This window comes from Anser anser (genome assembly GCF_964211835.1).
Source record: "Anser anser genome assembly, chromosome: 11".
Taxonomy (NCBI): Eukaryota; Metazoa; Chordata; class Aves; order Anseriformes; family Anatidae; genus Anser; species Anser anser.
The window spans coordinates 11,203,077-11,228,873 of NC_139732.1; the positions used below are offsets into that span (position 1 = coordinate 11,203,077).

The following is a 25,797-nucleotide window of genomic DNA, read 5'->3' on the forward strand; positions in this document are numbered from 1 at the left end:
GGTGGCGGACCCAAGATGGCGCCGTGCGGACGTGTCCGGGGCCGCGGGCCGGGCCCCGCGCTCCTCCTGCTCGTGGCGCTGGCGGCGGCGGCGGCCGGGCCGGCCCCGGGGGCTCCCCCCGCGGCCGGAGGGGCCCTGCCGGGGCCGGGGGGAGCGGCGGCGGCGGTGGCGGCGGCGGCGGCGGGCGGCCCGCGGGGGCCCCGGAGCGGCGGCGGGGGCTCCGGCGGCGGGTGGAAGCTGTCGGAGGAGGCGGTGTGCCGCGAGGACGTGGTGCGGCTGTGCTCCAAGCACAGCTGGGCCAACAACCTGGCCGTGCTCGAGTGCCTGCAGGACGTCCGCGAGGTGAGGGCCCGGCGCGGCGGCCTCGGAGGAGGCGGCGAACAAAGAGCGGGGGGCTCCGGGGGGGCGGGGGGGGAGCGGGCAGCCGCCCCTCGGCACCGGCCGCGCGGCGGAGCCGGGCCGCGGGGATTAAATTAACTCCGAGGGGACCCCCGGCTGCGGGGCTGGGGCTGGGGGGGCGGGGGAGGCCGAGGGGGGGGCTTCAGGGGGCGCCGGGGGGGTCGCCGGAGCCCTCAGGGTTTCTCTGCGGTTCTCCAGGGGGGTCCCTGAGGGCCATCAGGGGGGCGCTGAGGGGTCCCGGGGGTCTCTGGGGGTCCCCACCCGCAGGCGGAGGTCCTGCACGGAGCGGGGTCCGTCACCTCTGCCCCCACGCCAGGGGGTGTAAGGGGGTCGTGGGTCGGGGCCCCTCTGCAGGGAGGCAGAGGAGCGGCCCCCCAGCATCGCTGCTGTCCCGGGGCGGTTTCTGGCCCCATTCACCACCCCGCTCCTCCGCGGCTCTGGTTGGGGTCGGAGGCTGTGGAGGGGTCGTTTTTGGTGAGCGGAGGATGGTGCCGCTGCCGAGTTTTTGGTTTCCTTTCTGTCAAGTCCGAGAACGTCAGGCCAGCTCTGTTTGAACAGTCTTTTGAGCAAGCAGGGATGCGTTCGGGGGGAAAACTGCTCGTTTCTCACCCGTTATTTTGGAGACAGCAGATGGCAGCGACTTGATGGCTACTGTCGCTGAGGGGAGCCTCGAAGCGGGCAGCCGGTGATTATTCCTGGCTTAAAATCCCCGAAGAACCTGGTTTTGGTTTTTAATCCAACTTCGGGTTTAATTTTGGACGTGTGCAAGGCGCTGACAGCAAATATTCTGAACGAGCCCTGATGCCTGAGCCTACCAGGGTCACGAAGCGCTCGGGGTTTGCTGTAGGAGCACCTCGCCCCGTGCTGGTGCCTGCTGGGGGCTTCGGGGCCCTTTGCAGGGAGGCGCCGTCCCTGAGCCCCTCTCGGTGTCTGGGTTGCAGGAGGTGCCTCACGAGCGAGCCGCCTGCCAAAAGACGAGCCCTTGTTATTCCTTTCTTTCCAATTGTGTGGCTCCTCCCTTCTTTTTTTTTTTTCCCCTCATGCTCCCAGTGCTTATTGGTTTTCAGCCATTTTAGCGCACAGGACCTCTCAGCGGTGCTGTTCACCAGCTCTCTGCTGGGATGGTTTGGCCGTTCTGCGGAGTTAAAGGGGCTCTGGGGGTGCCGGAGGGGTGCCTGGCGTCGTGCTTCGTTTCAGCAGGTAGGAGCCCGGGTCGGTGCTGTGCTTCTCGTGAGGGCTCCGCGCTCTTGGTGCTGTGCCTGCCTGTGGTTTTCCTTTTCCTCTGGGGGCGACGTCCCAGGCAGCGGTGGGACACCCCGGGGTGCTTTCGGGCTGAGGTTTCTCCCCAAAGGAGCCCCTGCTCGTAAATGTTGGGCTGCACGTGGGGTGGGACGGGCATCCCCTCAGGGTTTTCTTTGTGCCGGAGGCAGCAGCTGAGGAACCGAGTGGTATTTCAGCTGTTACTCGCGTCGGAAAAACTTCTCGTTCTTACCCAGGGCATGTGGCAGCTGCCGGGGGCAGCACCTGAAGCGTGGCGGTCCCGTCTGATGGGGGGGGGGAGAGCGATGACAAGCCGAAGTTTTCGGAGCCTGGTTAAAAAAAGTTGGGCTGTAGCAAAAAGCAGCAGCCTTCTTCGTGGCTCTTCAGATGGTTTTGTTTTTCTTGTTGGAAAAGTTCCTCTGAAGTGGAGAAACTTCCAGTTTGGAACTGGGAGCAGCACTGAGAGCGTCACCTCTCTCCCCCCCCCCAATAGCGTGATACGGAATAGTAAAGGTGCTCTAAAACCAGAGTAATCAGGGGAAGTAGCTTTGTGAAACCTTTGTTTACAGTTCACAGCCTGCAGATGAATGGGATGACTTGTTCTGGTGGCCTGTGTGAACGCCATGGGCGTGTGGCTCTGGTATCTGCCGCCTCGGGGCACGTCCTTCCCTTGTCTCTGCTGGCCGATCGTGAGATTCATGAGTTTCTGGTTGACGGGTTGCAGCGTGAATGCTGAGAGAAGCTGTATAACAGATAGGTACTTAGCAAAAATAATAACCTAGAAACAAGGCAGAGCTGTCAAAAAACCCAAACGGTGCGTTTTAAAGTTCCGGCTCCGAGAGGTTACTTGTAGCCTGTCGATTTGAAGCATTCTTAACACAGGTAGTTAAGCACTGCGTTTTTTTAAAATTCTTCCAAAAAAAAAAAACCCACCAAACATCAGACTGATCTCAAATACTTCTGCAAAGCCAAGGAAGCGCTAAAGGGGTGCAGCGCGGGACCTGCTGCACTCCAGGTGGTTCAGCTGCCTGAAACCCAAGAACAGAGCTTCCCCTTGCTCTCCCTGCGTTCCTCTCCTGGCAGAGCAGTGCAAGGCTGCTCCTGACCTGCAGCATGGAGCGGTCTGAGCCTGCCAGCTTAAATGTCTTGGTAATCAGCAAATACAATCAGCATCGCACGTTCGGGTGAATTTTCTGGGTACGTTTTTCCTCTACTTCAAGTGCTTTGCGTGCCGGGTACGTTGCTGGTTGGAGTTACTTAAACGCTGCCGTCAGAGTTTTGTTTTCATCTGAGCAATTTCATGCTGAGACATGGAAAGAGTGGAAGAGGGGTGCTGTGTGCACTTGTTTTTCAAAATTGTGTTTTAAAGAGTGTTTTTCCAAGCGATTCCCGTTGCCAGCCTGCTTCTAGGGAGACTTCAGAGCCTGCCTGTCACTGAGCGTGAAGGCTGCAGCTGGGAGTTCTCCTTTACGAGCTGCGCATTAAGCTAATTTTCATGGTGGTTCTAGTAGAAATAAGGCCATGAAATATTAACATATTTGCCAGGTGAGTTTCTTTTCATGTTTAATAATGATTCGCATTTAAAGCGTGACCGAGTTGTTGATTTCTGAGGTAGAAAACATTAGCAGGTATGGAAATACCTTAGCCAGGGAAGCACCGTACTGGTTTATTAGCATAATTTTACTGTTGAGGCATCTTAGGTCTGATTAATCAGCGAGCTAACTCGGTGTCATGATTGTTGAGCATTGCACTTGTAAAAATATATATATATTTAAAGCGTTTGTGTGGGCTAGCAATAACAATGCACATCCACCGACGTAATTTTAATGTGGGAGAAGGCTAAATCATTTTTGTTGAGCTCAAAGGGTCGCGGTGGAGGTGGGACAAGCCCTCGGGGTTTGGGTCGCTTCATCCGGAGGGGATCGGCTTCTTTGGTAGCACCCTTATGGCAGGGACGGGGTAACTGGGCTGAAATGCTCTGCTTTTTGGGGAAAAACACGTCTCTTTTGGTGTTGGGGATGGGTTAAGGACAAGGGAGGCCAATCCTAAAGCTGTAAGGGTGGTTGTTTCCCCGCTACTTCAGGCTTGCTCTTTGGGGTTGCTCCGGCGGTGCCGACAGCAGGATTGTCAGCTTCAGACATCAGCACACAACGGGATTGTTTTTAAGGTGGTGATCAGAAACCTGGAAAACGTACCTTAAGCCTTGCCGAGGGCTTCGCTTCCCCTGTCCCTATTTTCTAAGGGCTGTTGGACCTGGTGGTGGTTCAGAGCTACCCGTGCAGGGCGCGGGATCCAGGGACTCCCACATCCTTAAGGGGAACAGGGATGGTTCTTTCCAGCAGCTGAAGTTGAGCTAATTTGAGAGACTGAATTAATTACAGGACCAGAGCTGGATGCTAGATGCTGTATGAGGGGAAGCCCCTGTCCCCATACTGGGAATCTCCAGGTAGCATTCTGCCTCCAGCTGGACTTGACGAAGAATTTCTGGTGGTTTGTGGTGGCTGCAAGTTGATTTGGACCTTCGGGATGGTTCCTCCTCCTCCCAAAATCCGTGCAGGGGAGATGGATCCTCCAAAGGCGAAAGAAGGGAGCAGTTTGGCCCGGGAGGAGGGGATCAGGAAGGGTAAGGTTTGGAAAAACAATGAGCACCAGCAAAAGAAAATGATGGAGGTCACGCTGGAACACTGCAGCTTTCCTCCTGGGCTGGCTCCTTACCCACGAGGAGCCACGGTTCTGTTCTGTGGTCCCAGTCTTTCCACGTGCCCAGGTACTACAAGCCCGAGTTACTCCAGGCTTTTATGGCCACATCTTCCAGTGAAACCCTAAACACACTTCAGCGGTCTTGTTTGTGATGGGGATGCCTTCGGCATCTGCCCTTGGCTTCCCGTGGGGCGCAGCGGTCCTTGCGAGCCCAGCGTGGGCTGGCTCTGATCCCCGAGCAGCCGCGTGGCTCCTCGCCCCTTTTACGCCGCCACGTGTCCCCGCCACGGTGGGCGTTCTGGTCTCGGGGCTGGCTCGGGTCCTGCGCTTTGCTCACGAGTTGGTTTGGCCTGGGATGTTTGGTTTAATAAAAGGGATTATCTTACCAGCCTCTGTCCTCCAGGGAGCTGGTGTTTCTGGCCTGCCGCAGCCCTGAGTATCGGGGACGTACGGAAGGAGAAATGGAGCAGGCGAGCAGAGGATCTGAAGGCAGCGTGCCTCCGAGCATGGGCTGAGCGAGCCGTGCCATGGTCTGGTGACAGAGGTGATGATCTCAGCCCGCTAGGCGGGTGTGTGGCAGATCCGAGGCTCGGTGGTGGCAGTAGGGCCGGGTACGGGTGGTTTTTCCCCCCCGCTTACAGCCCCTTCTGCTTGAGGAAGTCACGTTTGGAACCGGAAGGTTTGAAGGAAGAGTTTCTGGGCAAGCTGTGTGCCGTGTTTCTGGTACGGGGATGCTGTCCAGATGTTTGTTCTCGATGGAGCAGCTTCCCAGCACGTGAGCACCGCTTTCTTGGTGGGCCTCCGCTTGTCTCGGTCTGTTGGAAAGTGTGTGCTTGCTTCTGAAAAAGCCTTGCAGGTATTCTTCCTGATTAAAAAAAGGGAAAGAATTGGATGGATAAAAGGTCTAGGTAATTACCTTTTCATTTTAAATCTTGCTTCAGAATAACTTTTTCATCTTCTAATTTAGTTTTAAGCTCTGTGAAGTTGGTTGCTATGGCACTTAAAAAAATAATCAGGTCTGCTGGCTGCTGGCTTTGTCATCGCGGGGTCCTCAGTTTCTGGGTGTTTGGTTTGCGGTACCCGTGGCGCTGGGTAGGGTCAGGAGCAGAGATCTCTCTTCCCCAGACACCAGCTTATGGGGTTTAAGACTACTGGTAGGCATCCAGTGCCTCTTCGTCAGGTAGCACAGGGACAAATGCACGTTAATCATGCCGACACCAGGACAGGGATGTTTGTTTGCTGCAGTTCTTTTGGGCAAAGACACAAACGAAATATTAAGAACAACTGAAGTGACAAAAAGGTAGGATTTGATATACTGAGCGTCGCTCTACGTGCCCGCAGTGCTTTCAGCTATTGCAGTTACAAGAATGGTGCATGTCTGAAACACTTCTCATAATTCTTTGATTTGGGGAGATCGGGTCCCTCCCGGAGATGGCAGCCGGCTCCGTTGGTACCACTGAGCGCTGAGCTTACACCGGGGAGGTGAACATCCACAACGGCTATTGCAGCCCTGCCATGCGGAATTACTCAGGCAAATGTGCTGGGTTCTGTTTTAAAATGAAAAGCCTAACCCACCCCAAATACCTGTCTGTAATCTGGTGCTAGATCTGTTGGGTTTTAACGGGAGACTTCACTGGTCTTCCTCGTGCTCAGTAGTTTGATAATTGAGACTTTTCTAGACTGTGCTGTCGGTGCCTGGTAAAACGCTTTCCACCAAGCGAGCGGCAAAGCAAGCTCAGCAGAGCGTGCCTTCTCTGAAGGGATGAAGTAATTGCCCTACAAAAAACTTGTGGTGGAATTAAAAAGAAAAAAGAAGAGCTGCCCGGCTCGTAAACTTTGTGTAACGGTCCAGGCTTGACTTGAGCTGAGTCAACTTCCATCGTATGGGTCTCTGGCTGAGTTGAAGTAACATCTGGAAGAAGCTTCAAGTAAGTTATTGTTATCAGTTTGGTTTCTGTCCCTGTGTGTGGCCTGTCCTTTATACCTGTGGGTCTAAAGGAGTGGATGGTGGTGCAATCCTTGTATTGTAGGATTTGGACAGGCCAGTTGTGACCTGGAGCCCGCTGCTGCGAGTAAGCGCAGGCAGAGCTGTTGGCCAGGAGTCGTGCTTGGCAAGCGTTCTCTGCTGCTCCTCACGTAACCCTAGGGGTGCCCCCTTGTTTTTCTGTCAGTTCAGAATCAGTGCCACAAGCACTGTGCTCGTGGTGTTTGGGTGTTTGAGGCACGTGCTGGGTGGCAGGCTGGGTCTGCTGCCGCTGCACAGCTGCTGGCCCTCGTGGCACCTGCCGGACCTCGCCGAAGCCTCGGGAGCTGACGCACAAGCACCAGGTACGCTGGCACAGCCTTTCGTGCTGCCAGCCTTCCGGACGAAGGCTCAGTCTCCTGTCTGTCATGGCTAGCATCGTTAAAGAAGCACGGAGAAGTCTCCGATTTCCAGTTCATGGTTGGTGACTGGAGCTGTGCTCCTAATGAGTCAAGTGGAGCACCGCGCGGGGAAAGCTCGTCTGCCGGCGTGGGGCAGGGGAAACTCACCGTGCTGTAGTGCGGTCACGATGGGAGGTGTCTTGTGGGAACTTTAATAAATAATCCGTTTTTTCTGCTTTAAACATGGATTTTCTGCAAGTGCCTGCTTTTCAGGCAGGGATTCAGCGGGATTTCAGGTCAGCGCTTATCAGAGGGAAACGCAGTTAGGTGATGCTCGGTGGCAGTCGTGGCTGGAGAACAGCTGCTTGAGTCCCTGTCTGCAGCAGGAATCGAAGGTCTTGTGGAAGTGGCGACATGGCTTATTTCTCAGCTTCCAGGCAGCCATCTTCACTCGTGTTGTTTATACTTAGCCAGATCAAGTTGTTGCTTAAAGCAGAAGAAGCCAAAACACTGATTTATGGCATGGGTCCTCCCCACGTTTTGCGATGTGAGCAAGGACGGCGTTGGGCCTGTCTGAAGAAATCCCAACACAGCATCAGACAGAAGTGTGGTGTGAGGCTTTTCCCTTTTCCCCACATGATGAGCCATCACCAAAAATCCTCCCGTCCCAGCCCACAGCAGTGCGTGGTATCCTCGACTAGCGTCGCGTCTGTTCTGGCTCGGGCAGGACCGAGGCTTGGGCTGTCCACATCAAACCCAATTCACGTGCTCTGAGGCTGTGTCGTTTCTCTGAGCAGCTCCCAGGTGAGACCCGCATAGGGAAGAAAAGCGTGCAACAAGCCCCAGGGCTTTGGCTCCCAGCCCTCCCCCAGGCATTTGGGAACTCTTCCAGTGTCCCGTGGCAGAAAGCTGTAGTCTGAGCTCCTTCTGTTGGGGAGAGAGCTGGTGTAACTGAAACTCTTCTTGTGTGGCAGCTCTTCCCAAATACTTCCCTCCCTTGAGGCATCCCAGTGAAGTCCATCGTGATGTTGTGATGCCTTTAAAGGTTGTTTAACAAATGTTGTCTTGTACCAACCCGAGGGTTCACAGGTTGAATACTTGCAGAAGATGATTTCTGAAAACCTTACGAGAATGCTGGAGAGCTCTGCCTGCCTTCGTGGTGCTACAGGAGCAGCAAACCTGGATTTCTCTTTCAGAGGAACTGGTGTGCTGTCTGAAGTGGCTCAGGACATGGAGATGGGTGAAGTCCTTCCTGTGGCTTACAGTTGGGAAACGGGGATAACTCCAGATAACGCGGCAGCGTGCTGTTGCCATCCTGAAGTGCTCCGTGTTCTGCAGGGAGCTGGGCTTGATCTGTGACCTTGGTGCTCTGCCTCACTGGGCCACTGCTTTGGGGCTGGGATGTGAGGAGGTCAGAGATTTGCCTTAAACAAAAACCCGCCTCTGTGAATGTAATCCTGAGCCGTCCAAGCAGAATAGTAAAAAGGAAGACCTTAAAATCAAGGGAAGAGAGTGACCCACAGCCCTTAGATACTCACGTGGTTGAGATCCCCTCTGTAACCTCAAAACGTTAGTGTTTCAAGTTTAAGGCAGAGTATTTCATATGCTTTGATTGCTCTGTTCTTAAATTGGGCCAGAAGAGCCTTTCCGAACTGAACTTTTGTTCTCAGGAAGCACTTAAAAATAAACCCGAGGAGCCAGCCTGATATTGCAGTGCGCTACCTTGGGAGCCGCGCTGCTGGAAGCACTTCTGAGCAGCCCTTCTGGGGCTTGGCATGGCTTTCCTTCAGCTCTTTGCTCGCCTGGTGCACGCTGTCATAGCATTAAAAGCCATAAAATGAGATGAGGCAGGAGGTCATCTCTGAAAGGTGGTGAAGCGATGGCTCGGCTCTAGGAACACTGCCCACGGGTGACGTTTGGGCAGCGGGTGGAGAGCTGCTCGCTGCTGCACCTGCCGAGCTCCGTGCTTTGTTGTGCCCTGAGCAACGCCGCATCGACGTGGATCCCAGCCGCCGGTAATGCTGCTTTGGGTGTGCTTTGCGCAGGCGCAAACCCAGGGCTTTCACAGCGAGCTTCCTTCTGTGTATGCTGCTAACCCTGAGTCACCTGGAGAAGCGAGCTCGGCTGTTCCCCTGCTGCTCCTGCCTCTCTGGAAAGCGCTGGGGAGAGGGATGGTGCCGAGGGTCCCCTCCTCTCCACTTCATGGCCATGCTCAACAGCAAAGGTGGATGCTCTTCTTTTTCCCTTAGCGTGGAATTTGTTGTATTTGTTGTTTTTCACGTGTCAAACCAAGGCCACGCTAGCCGAATCCTAACTGAGTCTTTCCAAGGCACAGGAGCTGTTCCTCCAGCCTGGTCTCGTGCAGAAAGCTCTCGTTTTCCTAGAAGCAGGTTGTAACGCTCCACGGAGCGAGGTAGGCTTTGGTGCTGATAAAAGTCACGGACTTGGCCTGATGACATGAGCACGGTAGCTGGAAGGAGCGGCTGATTTTGTAGAAAAGCAAATAGGAGGCTCCTGTTAGAACCTTTTAGTGCTTGGATTGCGTGGCACATTGCTGGGATTTTGGCCACGGGAGTATTTATCTTCAAGTCTTAATGGTTTTGGCTGGATGACAAAGTGCTAGATTCCTTCTTGCCCTGGAAGAGGTGTAGGATCAGTTGAGTCTTCCAGAAGAGCAGGAGGTTGGGAAGGCTTTCCATCGTGCCGCCACCAAAATGAAGAGTTCCCTTTGTCTGTAGCCTCTCAGTTTCCCTCTTACTGAGGGAAACACGGCTAAAAGTTGTTGGAATAGCCCTTGCTCCCTGGAGAGATGCCCGTGGAGCGGAGGGGAGGCCTGCCCTGCCAGTCATGCTTGCGCTTGAATAGCCTGACATACCCCAAATTATTTCCTGTTATCAAGGGCTGTGTTTTTTTTAAGGTGTTTAATTTTTACAAAACCAATTAGTGAACCTAAGCCGAAATTTTCTGAGCTGTGCAGCGAATTGCAAGTAACTTAAAGAGAGCCCCCAGTTGGATTGGGGACTAAATCGCTGTGGGATTTCCCTTCTCCCATGAGGGGAAACAGCTCTAGCTTGGATTTCTTTATCAGCATTATCTTTTTTTTGAGAGAGAGACTGTGGGGGTAAAACACCACGTGTCCAGTGTGGCTTTCAGGTTCCAGATGTAGCTCTTGCACCCTAAGATTTACGGCACTCGATTCACCTCATTCATTCTCAAATCGTTTGCTTACAGCCCCCCTCTCTGTTCCTAATGCTGCCTTTTGAAGGAGGGGTTGTCTTGGGAATGTGTCCGGCCGTTCAGGACGAGGAGTGCGCACCGCGTGTGATCGAAAGCTTGGTTTGTGCTATTTTAACGCAGTGATAACGGTAATGGGGTGGGCTAACTACGCACACTTTTAGGCTTTTCCTTTCTGAACTGGGCGTTTTGTCTCGTGGCAGGCAGCAAACATGATCACAAGGTTGTGATTTACCTTCCCTGGGGATTTCTGTGCTTCTCCAAAAGCCCTGTTTGTAAGGCCAGCCTTCCCTTGAGGTGTGCGTGCCGTGGCCAGCCCTGGCTGTGTAGTTCTTGTCCCAGTTTTGTGCTGTCTCGGAGACACATTAAAACTTCAGCAGAGCACTAGGATGAGAGCATTCCCTGGAAAGCCGTGTCGTGCTCTGGGGAAGGACAGAATCGCCTTGGGAAGGCAGCTTCAGCGGCCCAGCTCAGAGCTGATGGGTGAGAACTGGGGAGAGATGTTGTGTTAACATTCGGGGGTAGAACCGAGGCACGATCTGCTTATGGCTTTCAGCACCGCATACAATTAACACGAATCAGGGCACGTTTGGGGTCTAGGCAACTGATTCGACTCATGGAAACTAATTAAATTTAGGAGCAATAAGCTTCTAATGGCTGCTGGCCCCTCCTGCTTCGCCCTCTGGATGTTGCTGTCCTCGGACAGACCGAGCTCTGAGCCGAGGCCCCCAGAGCTGGTGGCTGAAGTCAGGGAGAGGAATTGGTTCGGCTCCATTTGGATCGACGGGATGAGGACGTGGTGAAGCCCTGGTGCAGGACGAGATGTCCCTCCTGGGGGCTGCCTGGAGGGGGTGGGTGCTCTGCACCTGTGGCACGCGGCTGCGTAAATGAATTCAGATTAGATGACTGGGGAGGCTAATGGAAAGCGTGCTTTAATGAACCCCGGCTAATTACTCTATTAAGTTCTTGATCAATACACAGGAGAGACCTCAAACTACTCGCAAATTTATTTTTTTTAAAATCTGCTATATATATTTTAAATTTTCTGCATATAATCAAAACAACTGGAGATGCTTGGTCTGTAGAACTCCGGTTTGCCGGGGCTTTATGTATTTGGAGGCCATCAGTACTTGAAGCTGAAGCATTAAACACTCCCAAAAACATGAACTGTGAAAGTTTTAGGGGAAATGCAGATGAAGGAATAGGTTTGAGAGAGAGCTGAGAATTGTAGGGACTGTGAATTTTTGAATGATCTGTTATAAATATCTGAATATTGGAATAATCTGTTATAAGTATATTGAAATCTGTTTTGTGCTGTAGGCTTGGAACCTGCTTCATGTTCCTGATGTAGGCTGAAAAGGCAGAAGGTGTGTGGCTTCCTAACAGAGGGAAGAGTGCCTGGAAATATTTGCATGCGTGTATGTTGTTGAAGTGACCCGTAGCAGAGCCATCGCTGGCGGTATCTCAAACTTGGTTTTCTCCATTTTCCTGTGCGTGAATTCTGTGGGACTCGGTTGGTGTTGGTTAACGCCAGGCAGGCAGCCTTGCCCTGCGGGGACAGTGCCCCGTGGTTGCATGGGTTCCTGTTAAGGAAGTTGGGACACGCCGAGGCTCTTCCCACCGAGCTAATCAGGCAGGCGCTGTTACGGGCTCGCTGTTCGTGCCTCCCCACGTGTGCGTGGACGCGGGATCGGGGAGGATAACCCAGCAGCAGCAGCGCCTCTTCGGGTTTTATTGCACGAGTTCCTCGTGGTGCTCGGCGCTGCTCCTGCTGCATGTGCTCAGCCCCTTGCAGCCCCAGGTCTCGGCCGGTGGCGGTGCTGGTGACAGCAGACGATGCGGGCATGCCGAGGCTTTGGGCACCGCTCCAAGGCTTCCCCCTTCCTGTGCTTCGAATGGTGGCACGGGGTTTTGGGAAGAAGCATGTTTCTTATTTAAAGAAGTGGTGGCATTAAGAGGAGCACTCTGTAAACAGGCACTGGGTTGTGCTGGCTTAGAAACGGCCACGAGCACCCAGGTCTTGCTGAAGATCCCAAACCCTCGCTGGGTCCCGCTGGATTCAGCAACTGATCACTGACCAAAGAGATCCCGAGCCCCTGAGCTTTTCAGAATTGAGCCTGGCAGGCGGTTAGAGGTACGAACAGCCTTAAAGCTCTCTTGTTAGACCCCAAACATGTTCGTGAGCTTGGAAGAAGCCTGCAGAGATGTCACCTGAAGCCAGCACGGTGAGGGAGCGGAGCACGGCTGGGTCCTGGACTTCTGCAGGGAGTTGGGGGAGACTGGGGGGGTGGAATCCCCCTCGCCCCCTCTGGCGGATAACCTAACCGCCCTGCTGAAAACCACGAGCTCCTCATCTTCCACTTAGCGTTGTTGCTTTTGTGCCTGACTCATCTGCTTCGTTTCATGGTTTAAAAGAAAAAAAATTCCCCGTTATGTCAGCAAGAGGCTGTCCGAGCGTGGCTGGAGGTGAAACAACCCACCCGCAGGTCGAGGCGCTGGGTGATACCGACAGGTGAAACGCTCCCACTGCTGGTGGGTGTGCAAGGACAAGACCCAGCCTGAGCAGGGTCCAGTGGGAGACTGCTTTTATTCTTTTAATATGGAAAACTAATAAATAATCCTCCTGCAGTTATCGCTCCTGTGCTCGCACGAGGCATGCCTGGCCCCGCGGCCACTTTGGGAAATGACCACAGCAGCGAAGGGAGCGGTCCCTTGTCATCTCCCCGTTGATCTGCGACAAAAACGTGGGCATCGAGTTCGGACAGGTCTTCGCAACCACTGAGGCTTTCTGGTCGGTGCCCTTCTCACCCAGACCCTGTGCTGAAGGAGTCCCTGCTGGGCTGGGCAGCGTTATTAAAGGCTTGAAGTGTGCTGCAAAAACCCTTTGGGAAGAGGCAAAGCCCGTCTGTGGTTTCAGTGGATGCCTGGCGAGGGTCCTGCTGCATGCTCTGCTGGCAGCCCAGCGAATGTGGGGAAAAGGCCGTGGCCCTTTGGCCTTTGTAGGAGCAAAAGCGATGAGTTATTTTGCAGTAACAGCACAGGATTTTCATCATTCACTGCTTAATTTTGTGTAATTCCCTGGCCGATAACGTAATTGAATTTTGAGCTTTCCCTCGGCCTCTTGGGTGCCTGAAACCAAAGCAGGTTGTCCCGTGGCGGGTCGGCTCCTGGCGTTAAACCCATCGCTGCAGGCGTTACTGAAGAGGTGGTGGCACAGCTGGCGGTCCCCAGCCCTGGGGTATCAGCGGCTGTGCTCAGAAACCTGCTTAATTAGGTGCTAAATTCGGATGTGCGGGCGTGTTGCCGTGCCAGGCTGGGTGCAAGTGGTTCACAGCAATGGCTGGGTGAAATTGAGGAACTTCGCAGCCAGCTGAGCAAAGTACTGCTCTTGGTCTTGCCACAGCTTCGCCTTCTGTGGGGCTATTTTGGGCCAAACTCTAGGTGATCTGGCTCATTCGATGAAATATATTTGCATGCCGTTTGTCCTCTGCTCCTGCAGGTTTGCGAGGAGCCTGCTGTGGCACGGCTCGCTGCCCTGCGGGCTAGTGGCTGAATGGGGATGGCCCCAAACCTTCAGCTTCTGGACCCTAAATCTGGTTCAGCTGCAGCTCCTGGAACTCGTCGTGGCACCCAACGTGCCCGCCCGGGGCTGGAGACCCCTGGGGTGGCTGAAGGGGGCAAGGGCGCTCGCTTCGTGGAGGATCTGGTGTAGCCGTGGAGAGCCGCGTGGAGCTCAGCGTCTGAGATGCGTTGAGCCTGTTGGCCTCTGGCTCTGCAATAACAACAGAAATTAAAAATACAATAAATAAGGCCCAGCCTCGTAATACCGTTGCTCTCTGCTTTTTGATCGGTGTGGTTATTTTCTAATAACTCCAAGCAATCAATCTTGGAGGCTCTGGATAAAATAAAAAATCTCCAAAAGCTGCGCTGCCTGCGAGGCTCGCGGGTGAGGGAGAGCAGCACTAAATGAGGTTTATTAGGCTTGGCAACGTCAGGCCCCAAAACCTGAGCTGATGGGGCCTCTGATTCATGCGCAGCTCCCCAAGTATTTCGGTGTGTGAGGCAGCTCGAGGGGAGGGGACGTTGCAAGCTGTGCTTCCAGGTGCCTGAATTGCCCCGATGCCTTTTTTCCTTAATCCTGGTGCTGCCAGTGAGCGGGATGGGCCCGTTTAGGCTCCCTCTTCGTTATTTCCCCCACCTGGTGTGGCTCAGGTGGGCTTCTTTGCTTTGCAGGTCTCGGAGCTGGTGTGTCCCCAGGTGGATGCTCCCGGCAGCAGGGCCAGCTCCGGGGCTCCTCGCTGACCACGGATGCTGATGGAGGCCCCACGGGATGAGGAATGCTTCCCTGTCCTCCCCAGCCCCAACGGGAAGGCTGTCTGCTGTAATTTCCTGCTGACCTGTTCCTAATTAGCATGCAAATTAACTGCTCGGTGCTGGAGATTGGGCGTGCAGCAGGCTGGGAAATCCCCGGCATCTGTTGCAGCTCCAGCCCGCCCACCTTGCCCCTGCTGCAGCGGGATGTCACCAGGTGGGGTAATTCCCCCGCCACCAAACGGCTCCTTCCTGCGCTTACAAAGGGCCATTTTTATGGTGGGATTGGGTCGCTTCTTGCCTCTTCCAGGGGGTCGTTTGGGGTGTTGCAGGCTCACGAAGCCGCTGTTGGAGGTTCCCCGGCGGGCTGCGCTCTTCGGGGGCTTTGCAGTGGTTTGGGAAGGGACTTGGGTCTTCAGAGCAGTTTTGGGGGTGCCAGCGAGGTGAGGACATTAGCGTAGTTTCCGGTGCTTGTCATCACTTAAAGTTTAGCTTTTCATTAAATGCTGATACACGTGTATTTAGAAAGATGCTTTGTTCAACAAGCAGAGAGTTAATTCAGCAAAGGTACGGTCAGAGAGTGGGGCTGTGCCTTTGTCCTCGAGGCATCTCCTTATCCATCATCACTCGACATCTTACCTGTCCTCTTCAGCACCCCTGTGCCCACGTCCCCTACCCCAAGGACAGCAGTGGTTGATCGAGTAACATTGTCACAAGCTGCTTAAGGTTCAATAAAACCCCGCTTGATTTTGGGGTCACAGCTTGTTTCCGGTGCCGGCAACTCAGAGAGGTTTTCTATGCAACCTGAGCAAATTTAGAATGGAAAGGATGAGGCAGGTAGATGCTCAAAAGCCCGTTTTTCCTCAAACAGCTGAAGTTTGTTAGTTTTGTGGAGTTTGCTGTTAGTTTGAGCCGGTTTGGTTGCGGGCAGCACTGCTTCCTTGCATATTCGTTGTAGGAGCCTGAGGATAAGGGAAGACTTCTGAAAAGCCAGCATGAGTGGCTCTTAAACGCAGGAGAATTGTTGCAGGCTGTGCTTTGCTTTTTGAGCAGGTGGAAATCTCCCTTACAAGAATTAAACAAGAATTAAGGCACCTTGCTGCTGGCTGCGTGCCGCTGCGCAGAGCCCCAAAGCCGTGTGCCTTCCCTGCCTCCCTGCAGGACGGCACAAAGCCTCGCTCTGCTAATCCTATCCCGCTGAAACTTTAAAGAGAAGACGGGGGAGAAGGATCAAGCCTTCAGCTCAGATAATTGACGGATTAACTCCCCTTTCCATTATCTCCAAGGGCAGTGAGAGCCGGCTGCTGGCTGAGCCCCACCTGGCTTCCCAAGACCTCGCTGGTTCCGCTGAGGCTTCCCACGGCACCTCGCAGAGATGCCTGGCTGGGTGTTTTACGGGGTGTCCTAGTGCAAAAAGACTTATTGCCTCACCGGGGGTCAGGTCCACGTGGTGGTCTGTTCTGCTTTTAAAGCGGTGTGGAGGGAAATGGGGTCCCCCAGGCGTCCCATGCCACCCTGGGGAATTGCTGCCTCCGCTTCCGGAGGGGGATCGAGCAGCAGGGGAACTTGCTGGGCTGAGAACTGAGAAGAGCGGGGTTGGTGCCTGTCCCCCGAGGCCGGACAGATGTCCTTGCACCTTCCTGCAGAGCAAACCACAGCGAGTGGGTTTTGCAGAAGCGGTTTTTGTTTGGGTAGCTGCAGAGCTCCCATCCGCCTGCTGCCAGGGGCTGTGCTTGGTGCGATCCTCGCTCGGCTCGTCCTTCAGCAGCGGGGATCAGCCAAGGATGGCTCGCTGGAAAGCGTGAGAGAGGGATATATGCTTTAATAAGGCACTTTCTTCCCCGTGGAACAGCTTGGGCTTCTGGAGGCTGTGGTCTTTGAGCAGCTGGTTGCTTGAGGACGCAGACTTGTCACCGGGAGAGCAGTGCTCGCACTCCGAGAAGCGGCTTCGTGAGTTGAAATGGGCAGAAGCCTTATTTGTCTACAATTATTACTTGCAAATGTGTGAACCTGTGGGAAACTACTGCGCTAGTGCTTGTGGTGACACGCCGGGGAGCTTAGTCAGAGCAAAATAACCTCCTCGAAGCAGGTCGGGTTTGGCGCGGGGGCTCTTGTGGTTGCTGCATGCCTCCAGCAACGCCGTGCTGGCCTGCAGAGCGCTAGGACTGCAAGCTGTGGGCTCTACGTACAGCTACCAGTGTCGCTGGTAAGGAACAAATTACTATTTTTGCCTGTAGCTTTTGGTTTTGAGAACCACAGTACGTCTTAGCACAGGAAGATGTGTTGGTGAAGGCTTCAGAATAAGGCCTGAAACTTCCTGAGATTAATCTGTAACTCACTACCTTTTTTCATCCGGTTTGCCTGCGGAATTGGCTGCTGCTCTGCCACAGCAGAATGATATTTATATATATTTATGTACGTGTCCATTTATTTATACGGGAGCAGGGCAGCGGCAGCTCAGGTTGTCCCGTGTCACCTTCACCACCAGCGGCTGCTGTGAGCAGCTTCGCATCTGGAAAGCAGCAAATGAGCGGCTCCCCCACCCCCAGAGGTTCTTGAGAAGCAGGGAGGGCGATTTTTATGGGTTTTGGGTTTATTCTTTGCTTGCACAGTCAACGGGTGCAGCTCATCATTCACCGGCTGTTCAGTGTTGTAAAACTGCAGCTTGGGCTTTGATAAGCTTCGCCTGAATCACTTTGTTTAAACGCACCCAAAAGGACCCCAAAAGCCTCATTCCGTGGGATCTTGTCATCTTGGCCTCTCAGTGTCAAGGCTAGTTTGTTAATTTGGTAGGTTATCAGTTAGAAAAATATCCTCAGGTGCCTTGGGTTGCCCCAGGGAATCTGGTAGATGCTACGTTACAGCTCCAGATGTAAACCTGAATTTACTGAATGCAATTTTGGGGGTTTCGGGAAGCCTGAAAATGCTGGTTTTTGGAATGCTTGCTCTGTGTGCGACAAAGTGAAAAATGCCGGAATGTGGCAGTTCTTAACTTGCTCTTAGGCTTTTCTGTCGCTGCCTCTTGTTTCTGAGGGCACGCAGGATGGAGCTAACGTGGTGCAGTGCCCCCAGATTGCTGGAGCCAAGAGCCACGAGCTGCTCGTGCTGGTCCTGAGCCTGGCACTCGCCACGAGCTGTGTTACTGCAAAATGCAGCTGGTGGTGGTGCACCAACAGAGAAAAGACCTGGCTCTCACCACACAGGGCAGCATCTCTTCCTTCCTGCAACACCTGAGCTCAAACACAGTTGATAAAAATCCCTGTACGATGGCTTTCTATTTATTGGGGGGAAACCCCGATGGTTGCATCTCAATGCCAAATAATCGCTGGAGAAATCGCGCTCTTGGGTTTCTTCTCCATCTGCTTCTGTTTTTCAGATGCCTCAAACTCTGCTCGTGTCACACTTGGGCTCGTACCCAAACGGTGCCCGCGGAGCTCTGGATGCTCATTTTCAGCATGCGTTTTGCTGAGGCTCAGTCTCCACCAAGAAGAGCGGCGTGTGCCGCGTGGCGGAGGCGGGATCCGCTGCTCTTGTGCCAGACACGAAGGCTCCTGCCTCGCAGAGCCTCACCTGGGAACACCCAGCTTCTTCCTGCTGATGGTTAATGCCTCTAGTGCCTCTGTTCCGGGTTTTTGCCTTGAGTTGTCACGGGACAATCGTATCTTCAGCCTCTTCTCTACTCCGCATTATATGACAGGTGTAAAAATGCCTGCATAAATTGCTTGATAATTTGGGGGTATGTGTATGGAGGCTGGCACCCAGCAGCTAATTTCTCCCTGAGCAAGACCACCTGCTCTGGTCAAGGGGATCACAGGACACCAAAAAAAAGAAATGAAATAAAAACATATATATATTTATTTTTTGGCAGTGGTGTTGACCTGTGTGTAAAGCATTCTGATCTTACCTTGGGGTTGCAAAAGCTGCACTCCACCAGCACCTTTTTCCCTATCATTTAGATAGAAATCTGCTTGCAAGGGACTTAAATGGTCACATGGGATAAAAAAACAAAAGGCGCCTACGTGAGGGCAGTGCCATCGGGTTTTCCCCTGCATGCCCCCAGGAGCTTGCTGCTGCCTTTCTAACCGTGTCGTGTGCCCGTACCGCATCGATAAGAATAGATCAGAGTCAAAATGGCAAAGAGAAAACATGAGGGAAGGTGGTTTATAGGATCTTTGTTCTACTTCGGTATAAAGGGATTTCTTAAAAGTTCTCTTCTAAGTGTTATTTGCTAAGGAACGTACCTTTATTCTGCCTGTTGGGTGGGGTGAAATGGTCTCGCTGTGTTCTGCAGCTGTCTGAGCTTTGCCATCAGCGTGCTGCGAGTACCCTTGAAAACTGGGGACTGTCTGCTGTGGATTTCCATGGGGGCAGAGATTTATAGCTTCATGTTCATCCTGCAGTCACACCTGGCCTTCAGGTGGTAGGAAAACATCGCTCCGATGCGCAGCTTCAAGGGGATTGATTAATAGTGAGCAACTGTCAATGACAGCGATCTACAGACCACCACCGCTGACCGGAGAGGAGTGTTTTGTGCCGAGTGACCTCTGCTACCTGCTACGGACTTGAACTCTGAGGTTCTCTTGGGTGAAACCAAAAAATCAAGGATTTGGCGTGGAGGATCATGCTGGATGGGGACGGGGTCACTGCTTTCCCCCCATCCCTCCTTCCCCCGTTATTTCCCTCGGTGGTTATTAGCAGAGGAGCTGGAGGTGTGCTCAGGCTTTTAATTGTGGCTTGTCTTTATTCATAGCTTTTTAAGTAGGAGTTATGGAAGCGGTAATTGGAAGGATTTGTGTGCAGGTGTCTGGCTCCCCGTGTACCAGTAAGGCGTCTTTCTACTAATGCTGCTTTCCAGAAAGCTCCTGAGCTCACTTAACATCCAGTACCGACTACGTTTTTTTTTTTTTAAGCTTGCTCATCTGTGTAAAACTAGTCAGCTGTAATTTCTTCGCTTGGCCTGAGGGAAGCTGATCTGGTTGCTTACCATGGTATCATTTTAAATCCTCTGAATTACCATCGCAGCCAGCGTTTTCAAGCAAAGCACTTGGCTGAGCGGCTCTATCTATCTATATCGCTATTGAGCCGAACAGTTTGAGCTGAAAAACCCTCGTGCATTGGGGAAGGAGCTCTCAGAAACACGCAGTGCACTGAAGGCAGCTTCCTCCGGCAGAGGAGGAGGCAGCTCCGTGCCCCTGCCTTCCTTCTCCTGGGGACCGGTCAGCTTGAACACCTACCAGCCCACGTGGGCAAGGGCAGAGCTGCAATAAAGCAGCCCCAAGCCCTTTATCAGAGGGATAAACCAAAGGAAGGCACTTCGGATCTGCAGCAAGGCTTTTGTTTGCATCTTCTGAGGGAGAGCAGAATTTTGATTTGCTGGTTTGCTGCTAGTCCCATGGAAACCTTGCCTTCGCGGTGTCTCGGAAGACTTATTCACGTTGGATTTTGTTGAACAAAATCCAAACGATTTTATCCGGGGTTAGAATAAACATTCAAGTTTGCTTTTCCTCCAGTAACACAAGGAAAACATAATGATTCATCTGGGTTAAAGTTCTGCCGCCTCTGCACCCAGTGTCGCGATGGGCTTGTGCCGTTGAAGAAATGTTGCCCAGGCAAAAAAAATAATAAAAAAAAAAATAATAAAAAAAGGAAACAAACGCATGTAAATCAGGTTGGTTTACATCTAGACCCTTCAAACGACTCGTCGCTCGCATCCGCCTCTCCCGTGCGTTCCGCTCTCGGGTTCCTAAATAGCGCCGGGCACGATGAATCAGGCACGGGCTGGTGACTCACTGCCCTGCTGCTGCAGATGGCTCGAGCAGCCGCTTCTGGAGAGCTCCTTCCATGCGAAACGCGGCTCCCCTGGGAGAAGCCACCAGGCAGCGGCCGCCTGCGTTCGGTGTGCTCGGTGCTGAAGGAGAGCCCGAGCGGTGAAACTCCCCGGCGGCCGCGGGGCTGGCTCCGAACTGCTGCATCAGGGCTGGGGTCTAGTACATCTCCGCCGAGCCTAACGCCAGCAGAATTCGTTTGGTAAATGCTCTCGGTGTTTATTTAACCCGGTGTTTCTTGCTTTGCAGTAAGACGCCGCGCTCTGCCTCTTGGCAGGCAGGCCTGAAGCAGTCCTGCCTTTTTCACCTCGGTGGAGGCGTTGACACCGCAGGTTTGCTGAAAATTTCCATCATCCCCTTGTGCACAAAGTCCAGGTGTGCGTTGCCAAAGTACAGCAAAGACTGGGTAGTAGGGGGGAAAAAATAAAGTGTTGGCCGTGCCGCGTTGCATCAACCTCCAAGAATTAAAATCCCGATCTCCGCACGGCGCCGAGCGGCTCAGCACATCCGTAGGGTCCTGAGTCAGTGCGTGCCCGGCTCGCGTGGGTGCTGGCACCTCGGTGATGTTGGGCTGGCCGAGAGCAGGGAGCACCCCTAGCAAATTGTGAATCAGCTGGCCTCGGCTTGGCTTTCTGCTTCCCTCGTTTTTCTCTCCGTGGCTCTCAGGAGAGGAGAAGCAGACGCCAGGGAAATCAATTTACCACCACGATTTGCGTCGCTCCCAGGCAGGTTGATTTAAATAAGCCAGAAGCCCAGATTTGAATAATTTCAGTCTTGCTTGAACGCTGTAGTAGTCTTTCTAGAGTTTTCTAGTCTGGTTATATTATTTTGGGGCTAATTTTAGCCTTCACTGCCAAGCTTGGTGTTTTTCTTGACTAAATTGATAAGCTCTGTAATTATTTAAATGCTCGCATCTTAATGTTTCTGTCTTTTAAATAACATTTAAAAATGGTAAGGCATTATCTCCTGAATTGCTTCTCCATTCATCAAGCTGCTTTTGGATGGAAGTGGCGATTTAATTAAGCAGCAGAAGATGAGTATTGTTAAAGCAGAACCGAAATAAATACGGGATCAGAGCAGTCGCTGCACGTGGGAAAACTTCTTCGACTTGTTAGAAGTCTAGCTGTCCTGGTCACGACCTTAAGATTTGCATAAATGATTTTTCTTTTCTTTCTTAGATTAGGAAAAAAAAAAAAAAGATTTTCAGTTCCTCCTCGGTGCCCTCAGGGTATGGCAGTGATGGAGAGCATGTTCTGCCCGTGTGGGTCCCCGGAGCAGAAGCCGAAGGCTCGCGGTGGCTCCGCGCTGCGCATCGCTGCCCTCAGCACCCGCAGCCCCCCGGGGCTCCCCAAAAGTCCTGCTCCTGCTCCCAGTCCTGCTCCCGCTGCCCCGGCAGCGTGCTTGCACCAGCACCCCGTGATCTGTAGGGCTGGTGGGTCTTGCCCAGCCCTGTTCTCGGCTCCGTCCCGTAGACGCTTGCTTTGGCTGCCTGACGTAGAGGAGAGGTCTCGACTCTCCTTGCTGTGTGCGCTCTGAATTTCTTGGGTTTCTTGGTGGGGTGTGCTGGCGGTAGGCAGCTCTTTGTGACCGAGGCCTCTCGTGGCTTGTCCCGGGCACTGCACAGCTCAGTGCCGCTTTCTGAAATCACCCTCTGAAGCAGCATGGGGAGCAGGGGTTTTTTTGACACGCATCTCCCCGGCAGCACTCCTCGTTTGCGAGGGTCTCCAAGTGGAAGCAGGGCACCGTGCGCCTCTGGGACTCCCCGAAGATATCCTACAGGCTTCTGCGGGTGGAGGTGAGAGTCTCTCCGAAGGGATGCCGTGGGGAGTTGCCCCTCACCGCCACCCCAGGCCTGTTTTTGCTTACTGCCACATTCCCAGAGGAGTTTATCAAAGCCTCTCTCTGCGGCTTTGGCCTCCGTAGTGAAACAGGACGTGCTGCTTTTCAGTAACCAGAAGGCTTTCTGCCGAGAAGTTTCTTTGGGAGAGCTCGGGAATGAGTAACGGAGGAAGTCAGCTTTTTTTTCTGGCAGGGGCTGATCTCTTAAGGCGTTTTAAAATCCAAACTTCTGGCCCTTTGAAGTGGTGCCAAGGCAAGAACTGGTGTGCAGCATGGCTCTTCCCAGCTCCGTACAATACTGCGTGACAAACCTGAAAATATTTGACACAACAAATGCTTTGGGACATCCTACAAGCAGTTTTACACTGCTGTCACCGTGGCCTTGGGGAGCCTCAGGTCTCCGTTGGGTTTTCCTGGTAGGTATGTGGCACCTAGAGCTTTTCTGGTGAGTGGGTATGAAAATGAACTACTGAAAATAGCTCCAAGGGGGATCCCTTAGCTCGTCCCTGCCTCCTTCCGCACTGCGAGCTGTGACAAGAGAGGGGCTGGAGCCCTGGGCATCCCCGAGGGATCTCCACCAGGACAGCAGAGAGCTTCCCGAAGCCTTCCGAGTGGAATAGCTGGCAGGAGTTAAAATGAGCCCAGTCTGCTTCCCACCTGTTTGGGTGCTGTTTTATTTGGGGTTGGGGTGGAAGGCACGAGATGCTCCCTGCTCTGAGCAGGGGTCATGCCCCTGGGGGTATAAATGGCAGCAGAGGTGGAAACGTTGGTGGCACCTGGAGGTCAGCTAAAGCAGCGTGTGAAACCTGGCGTGAAATAACCTGGGTCTGTGGGAGCTGGGAGCTCGGTACCGGCGGTGCAGGTGCGCACAGTGCCGTGCTTCCTCCAAAAAGCTCATTTAAAATTGTGAATGATCAAGGTTAGAGGCTTTTGCTGACATGGGTTTGGTTTTGGCACCGACATCTCTTGGCGTTGCAGGGCATTTGGAGCATAGCTTAACAAGTTTAACTCTTATTGCTCACTAAACGTGTAATTAAGTTACGAAGCCTCCTCATCTGTTTGGAGCTCCGGTTATCTCCGGTTTAACTTCTTTATCACACATGACTCTTGCAGGATTGCAGGATGTGTGAAAATGGCTTACTGTAGCCATCTGCTCGTTGGCACGCGCTCCAGGAAGTTTCAGCAGGTTGGAAGCATGGGTGGCTGTGCGACGGTTTGTTTTTTCTTTTTTTTTCCTTTTTTTTTTTTTTTTTTAAACAAAAGCCGTGTTGATTCTTGCCCAGACTGCTGTATCTGCTCATGTTTCCCCAGGCTGTTCCGCAGGATCGCTCCTGGCCCTCGCCTCGGGAGGGGAAGGTCTGCAGGAGGGTGGCTCCCCCGCATCTCTCCTCGCTCCCTGCGTTGCATGGGGCTCATGCTCTTTTCTGCCCCGATACCTGTGCCCTAAATTGCCTTACTGTGAGCTGCCCGTCCCAGCGGGGCGCGTTGGCACAAAGGGACTGCTGGTACCCGGGGGAAGGACGCAGCCCCCAAGTCCTTTCCCTTGAGCAGCTCCATAGCCTCCGTGTCAGAAACCCCTGGGTCATCTACCGCATCTCGGCGGGTAGTGGTGACAAATGTTTGTTTGTGTAAGGTCAGAAAGGGGAAATTCAACACAGGCCGGACACCGTGAGCTGATTCCTAGTGCATATCCATCCGTGGCATGCTCTGTAACAGGTTACATGTGCTGCTCAGACTGCTGCCTTCCCTCTCCTTTGCGGGAAGGTGGCTGCCTTAGTTGGCATCCTTTCCTAATTGATCCATTCAATCTTCTTGCAGTCTAATCCTGAATTCAGGCGGAGAACACCTGGGTTGCTCGGTCCACAAGCAAGCTACCTCTTTATGTTGTTGGTTTGCTCGTGCTGGTTCGTGGTGGCTCCTGCTCCGGCCGGTCCCAGGCGAGTTGTCCTCGGTGCCCGCAGGCTGCCTGAGAGATGTCTGCTCCCTCCTTTCCAACGAGAGCTTGCTGCTCCAGCCCCAAAAGAACAGTGGAAATGGCTGCTGTCATCCCCTGCCCTGCAAAGGGGTTAAAACCTGGGGATGAAGGCGCTCACGTGGCTGGCCTCAGGCTCTCCTGTTTGCATGAGCGAAGGAAAGGGAGGTCAGGTTGGTGATTAAAATGATCCGTGCGGAGTTCTCCCAAGACTTTGTTTCATCCTTGGTGGCCAGTTAGCGTTCTTACCTTGCTTATTGCATACAGTCTGGTGGTGTGAGTTGTTTCGGGGACTTGCTCAGGTAAGTCCATGGTACGGCTCCTTGAGCGAGCTGAGGCCAGGAGGATGGGGAAGGCGGTGCTGGTGATCTCGTCTTGTGGCAGGGCTTCACACCAGCCTTTGGAGTTCGGGGAGTTCATGGGGCTGTTGCTTGGGACTGCGTGCTTTTTCTGTCCTAAACTAAACTGCTAAAAAACAGGAGCCTCAAGGAGCCCACAGGGGTACGTCCCTGCTGTGAAGCCAGCTTTTAATCCTTCAGTCAGGTGCAAGCGGAGTCCTCCCTCCGTACTCTGCATGACATCCTTCTCCCTGTCGGCTTCCTGTCCCAAAGCGCCCCTGGGAGCGACATGGTGCAGCTCCTGGTGCTGTCTGATCCTTACCTTTCCTTTATCCCCGTGGTTTCTGCTTCCCAGGCAGGTGTACTGTTCTGCAGCCCTCCTTCGGGGGGATTCCTGGGTGAGCACAGCCCCTGGAGGGCGGCAGTGCTGGGGTGGCCGCTCCTCTTCCCCATCCTCGGACCCAGCCCTTCGGTTTGCAAGGCGCAGAAGATAAAGATGCTTTTTCTTTTGCTTCTCTGAAGCCAGGAGAAGGAGGTCATTCCTCCACCGAGCCTGTCCCCGCTGCGCCTACACGACAGGAGGCGAGGACCGAGGGCTGCCGGCTCCGTCGAGCGCTGCTGCGAGCTCGAGCGCTGAGCTGTGAATGTAGGCAGGGCTTGCTTAGGGTCCCGTTGAGCTTCTATTACTCTTCCCAGCAGCAATGGAAGAAATTAGGCTTGTTTTTTCAGAGCTGAGGTTTGCTGCAGAGCACGAGGAAGGCGGGTATTTTAACGTCTGGTATGTTAATGTCGTCCGTTTCAGGAAAAGCTTGCCTCAGCTTCCCAAGCTAGTGCAAACCAGTCTGTTATCTTCCTGGGCTCATCTTTCCAGGAAAAAAAAAAAAAGTGTGAATTTTCCATAGGTTTGAAGCAAGACTAATGAGGTTGGAGGATGCTGGAGTAACTGAGGCAGCTAAGAGGTGGTTTGGGAAAGCGCTCCCTGGCCCTCCCAAGTCCTCCTGCTGGCCGGGCGGTGGATAAGCCCTGGCCACAACGGGCTAATTGCACTGCTGACGTACAGAACTTCATGAAGAAGCTGGCCTGGACTGAAACAGCAACGCCGGTTGAGGGTATTCTGGCTGCTTTTGAAATTTGCTTTGTCACCGAGCGATTAGAATGCGTGCAGAAAGTTAAGGCAGAGTCGCCTCCTAAGTCCCGATAGCGTTGGCTTTGGGGAGATGCTTCTCTGAAATGGTGCAGTTTGGGTGTCATCCTAATTTTTCTGTTGTGAGGACCTGTCCTGCAGTCTGAGGGTAACGAACAGGCATCTGTTAGTCTCTAAGACAAAGCCTGATACCCTAATTTTCAAGTTTATGATTACTCCGGGAGAGATGGTTTGGATGGTGGCATCCTGACCAAACCGTGATTAATTACCGCGAGCCTTCAGGTGATTTCTTTGTTTTAATTCTTAACTGGAGAGGTAATTTCTGCCACTTCCTGCTATACAAAGTAAGTGCTTTAGTTAATAATGGCTGTAATTAAGGGCTTGGAAGCCTTTCTGTGCTCCCTTTTTCCC

The 25,797-nt window shown here is 53.3% G+C and overlaps 1 protein-coding gene across 1 annotated transcript in view; it reads left to right on the plus strand.

Annotated features, from left to right (window-relative positions):
• GLG1 (golgi glycoprotein 1) overlaps window positions 1-25,797 on the plus strand; it is a 70,696-nt gene continuing 44,899 nt past the window's right edge. The window contains exon 1 of the mRNA XM_083851891.1: window positions 1-342. Within this exon, the coding sequence (XP_083708017.1) occupies window positions 16-342 (327 nt within the window). The 5' untranslated portion in view covers window positions 1-15. The remainder of the gene's footprint in view (window positions 343-25,797) is intronic.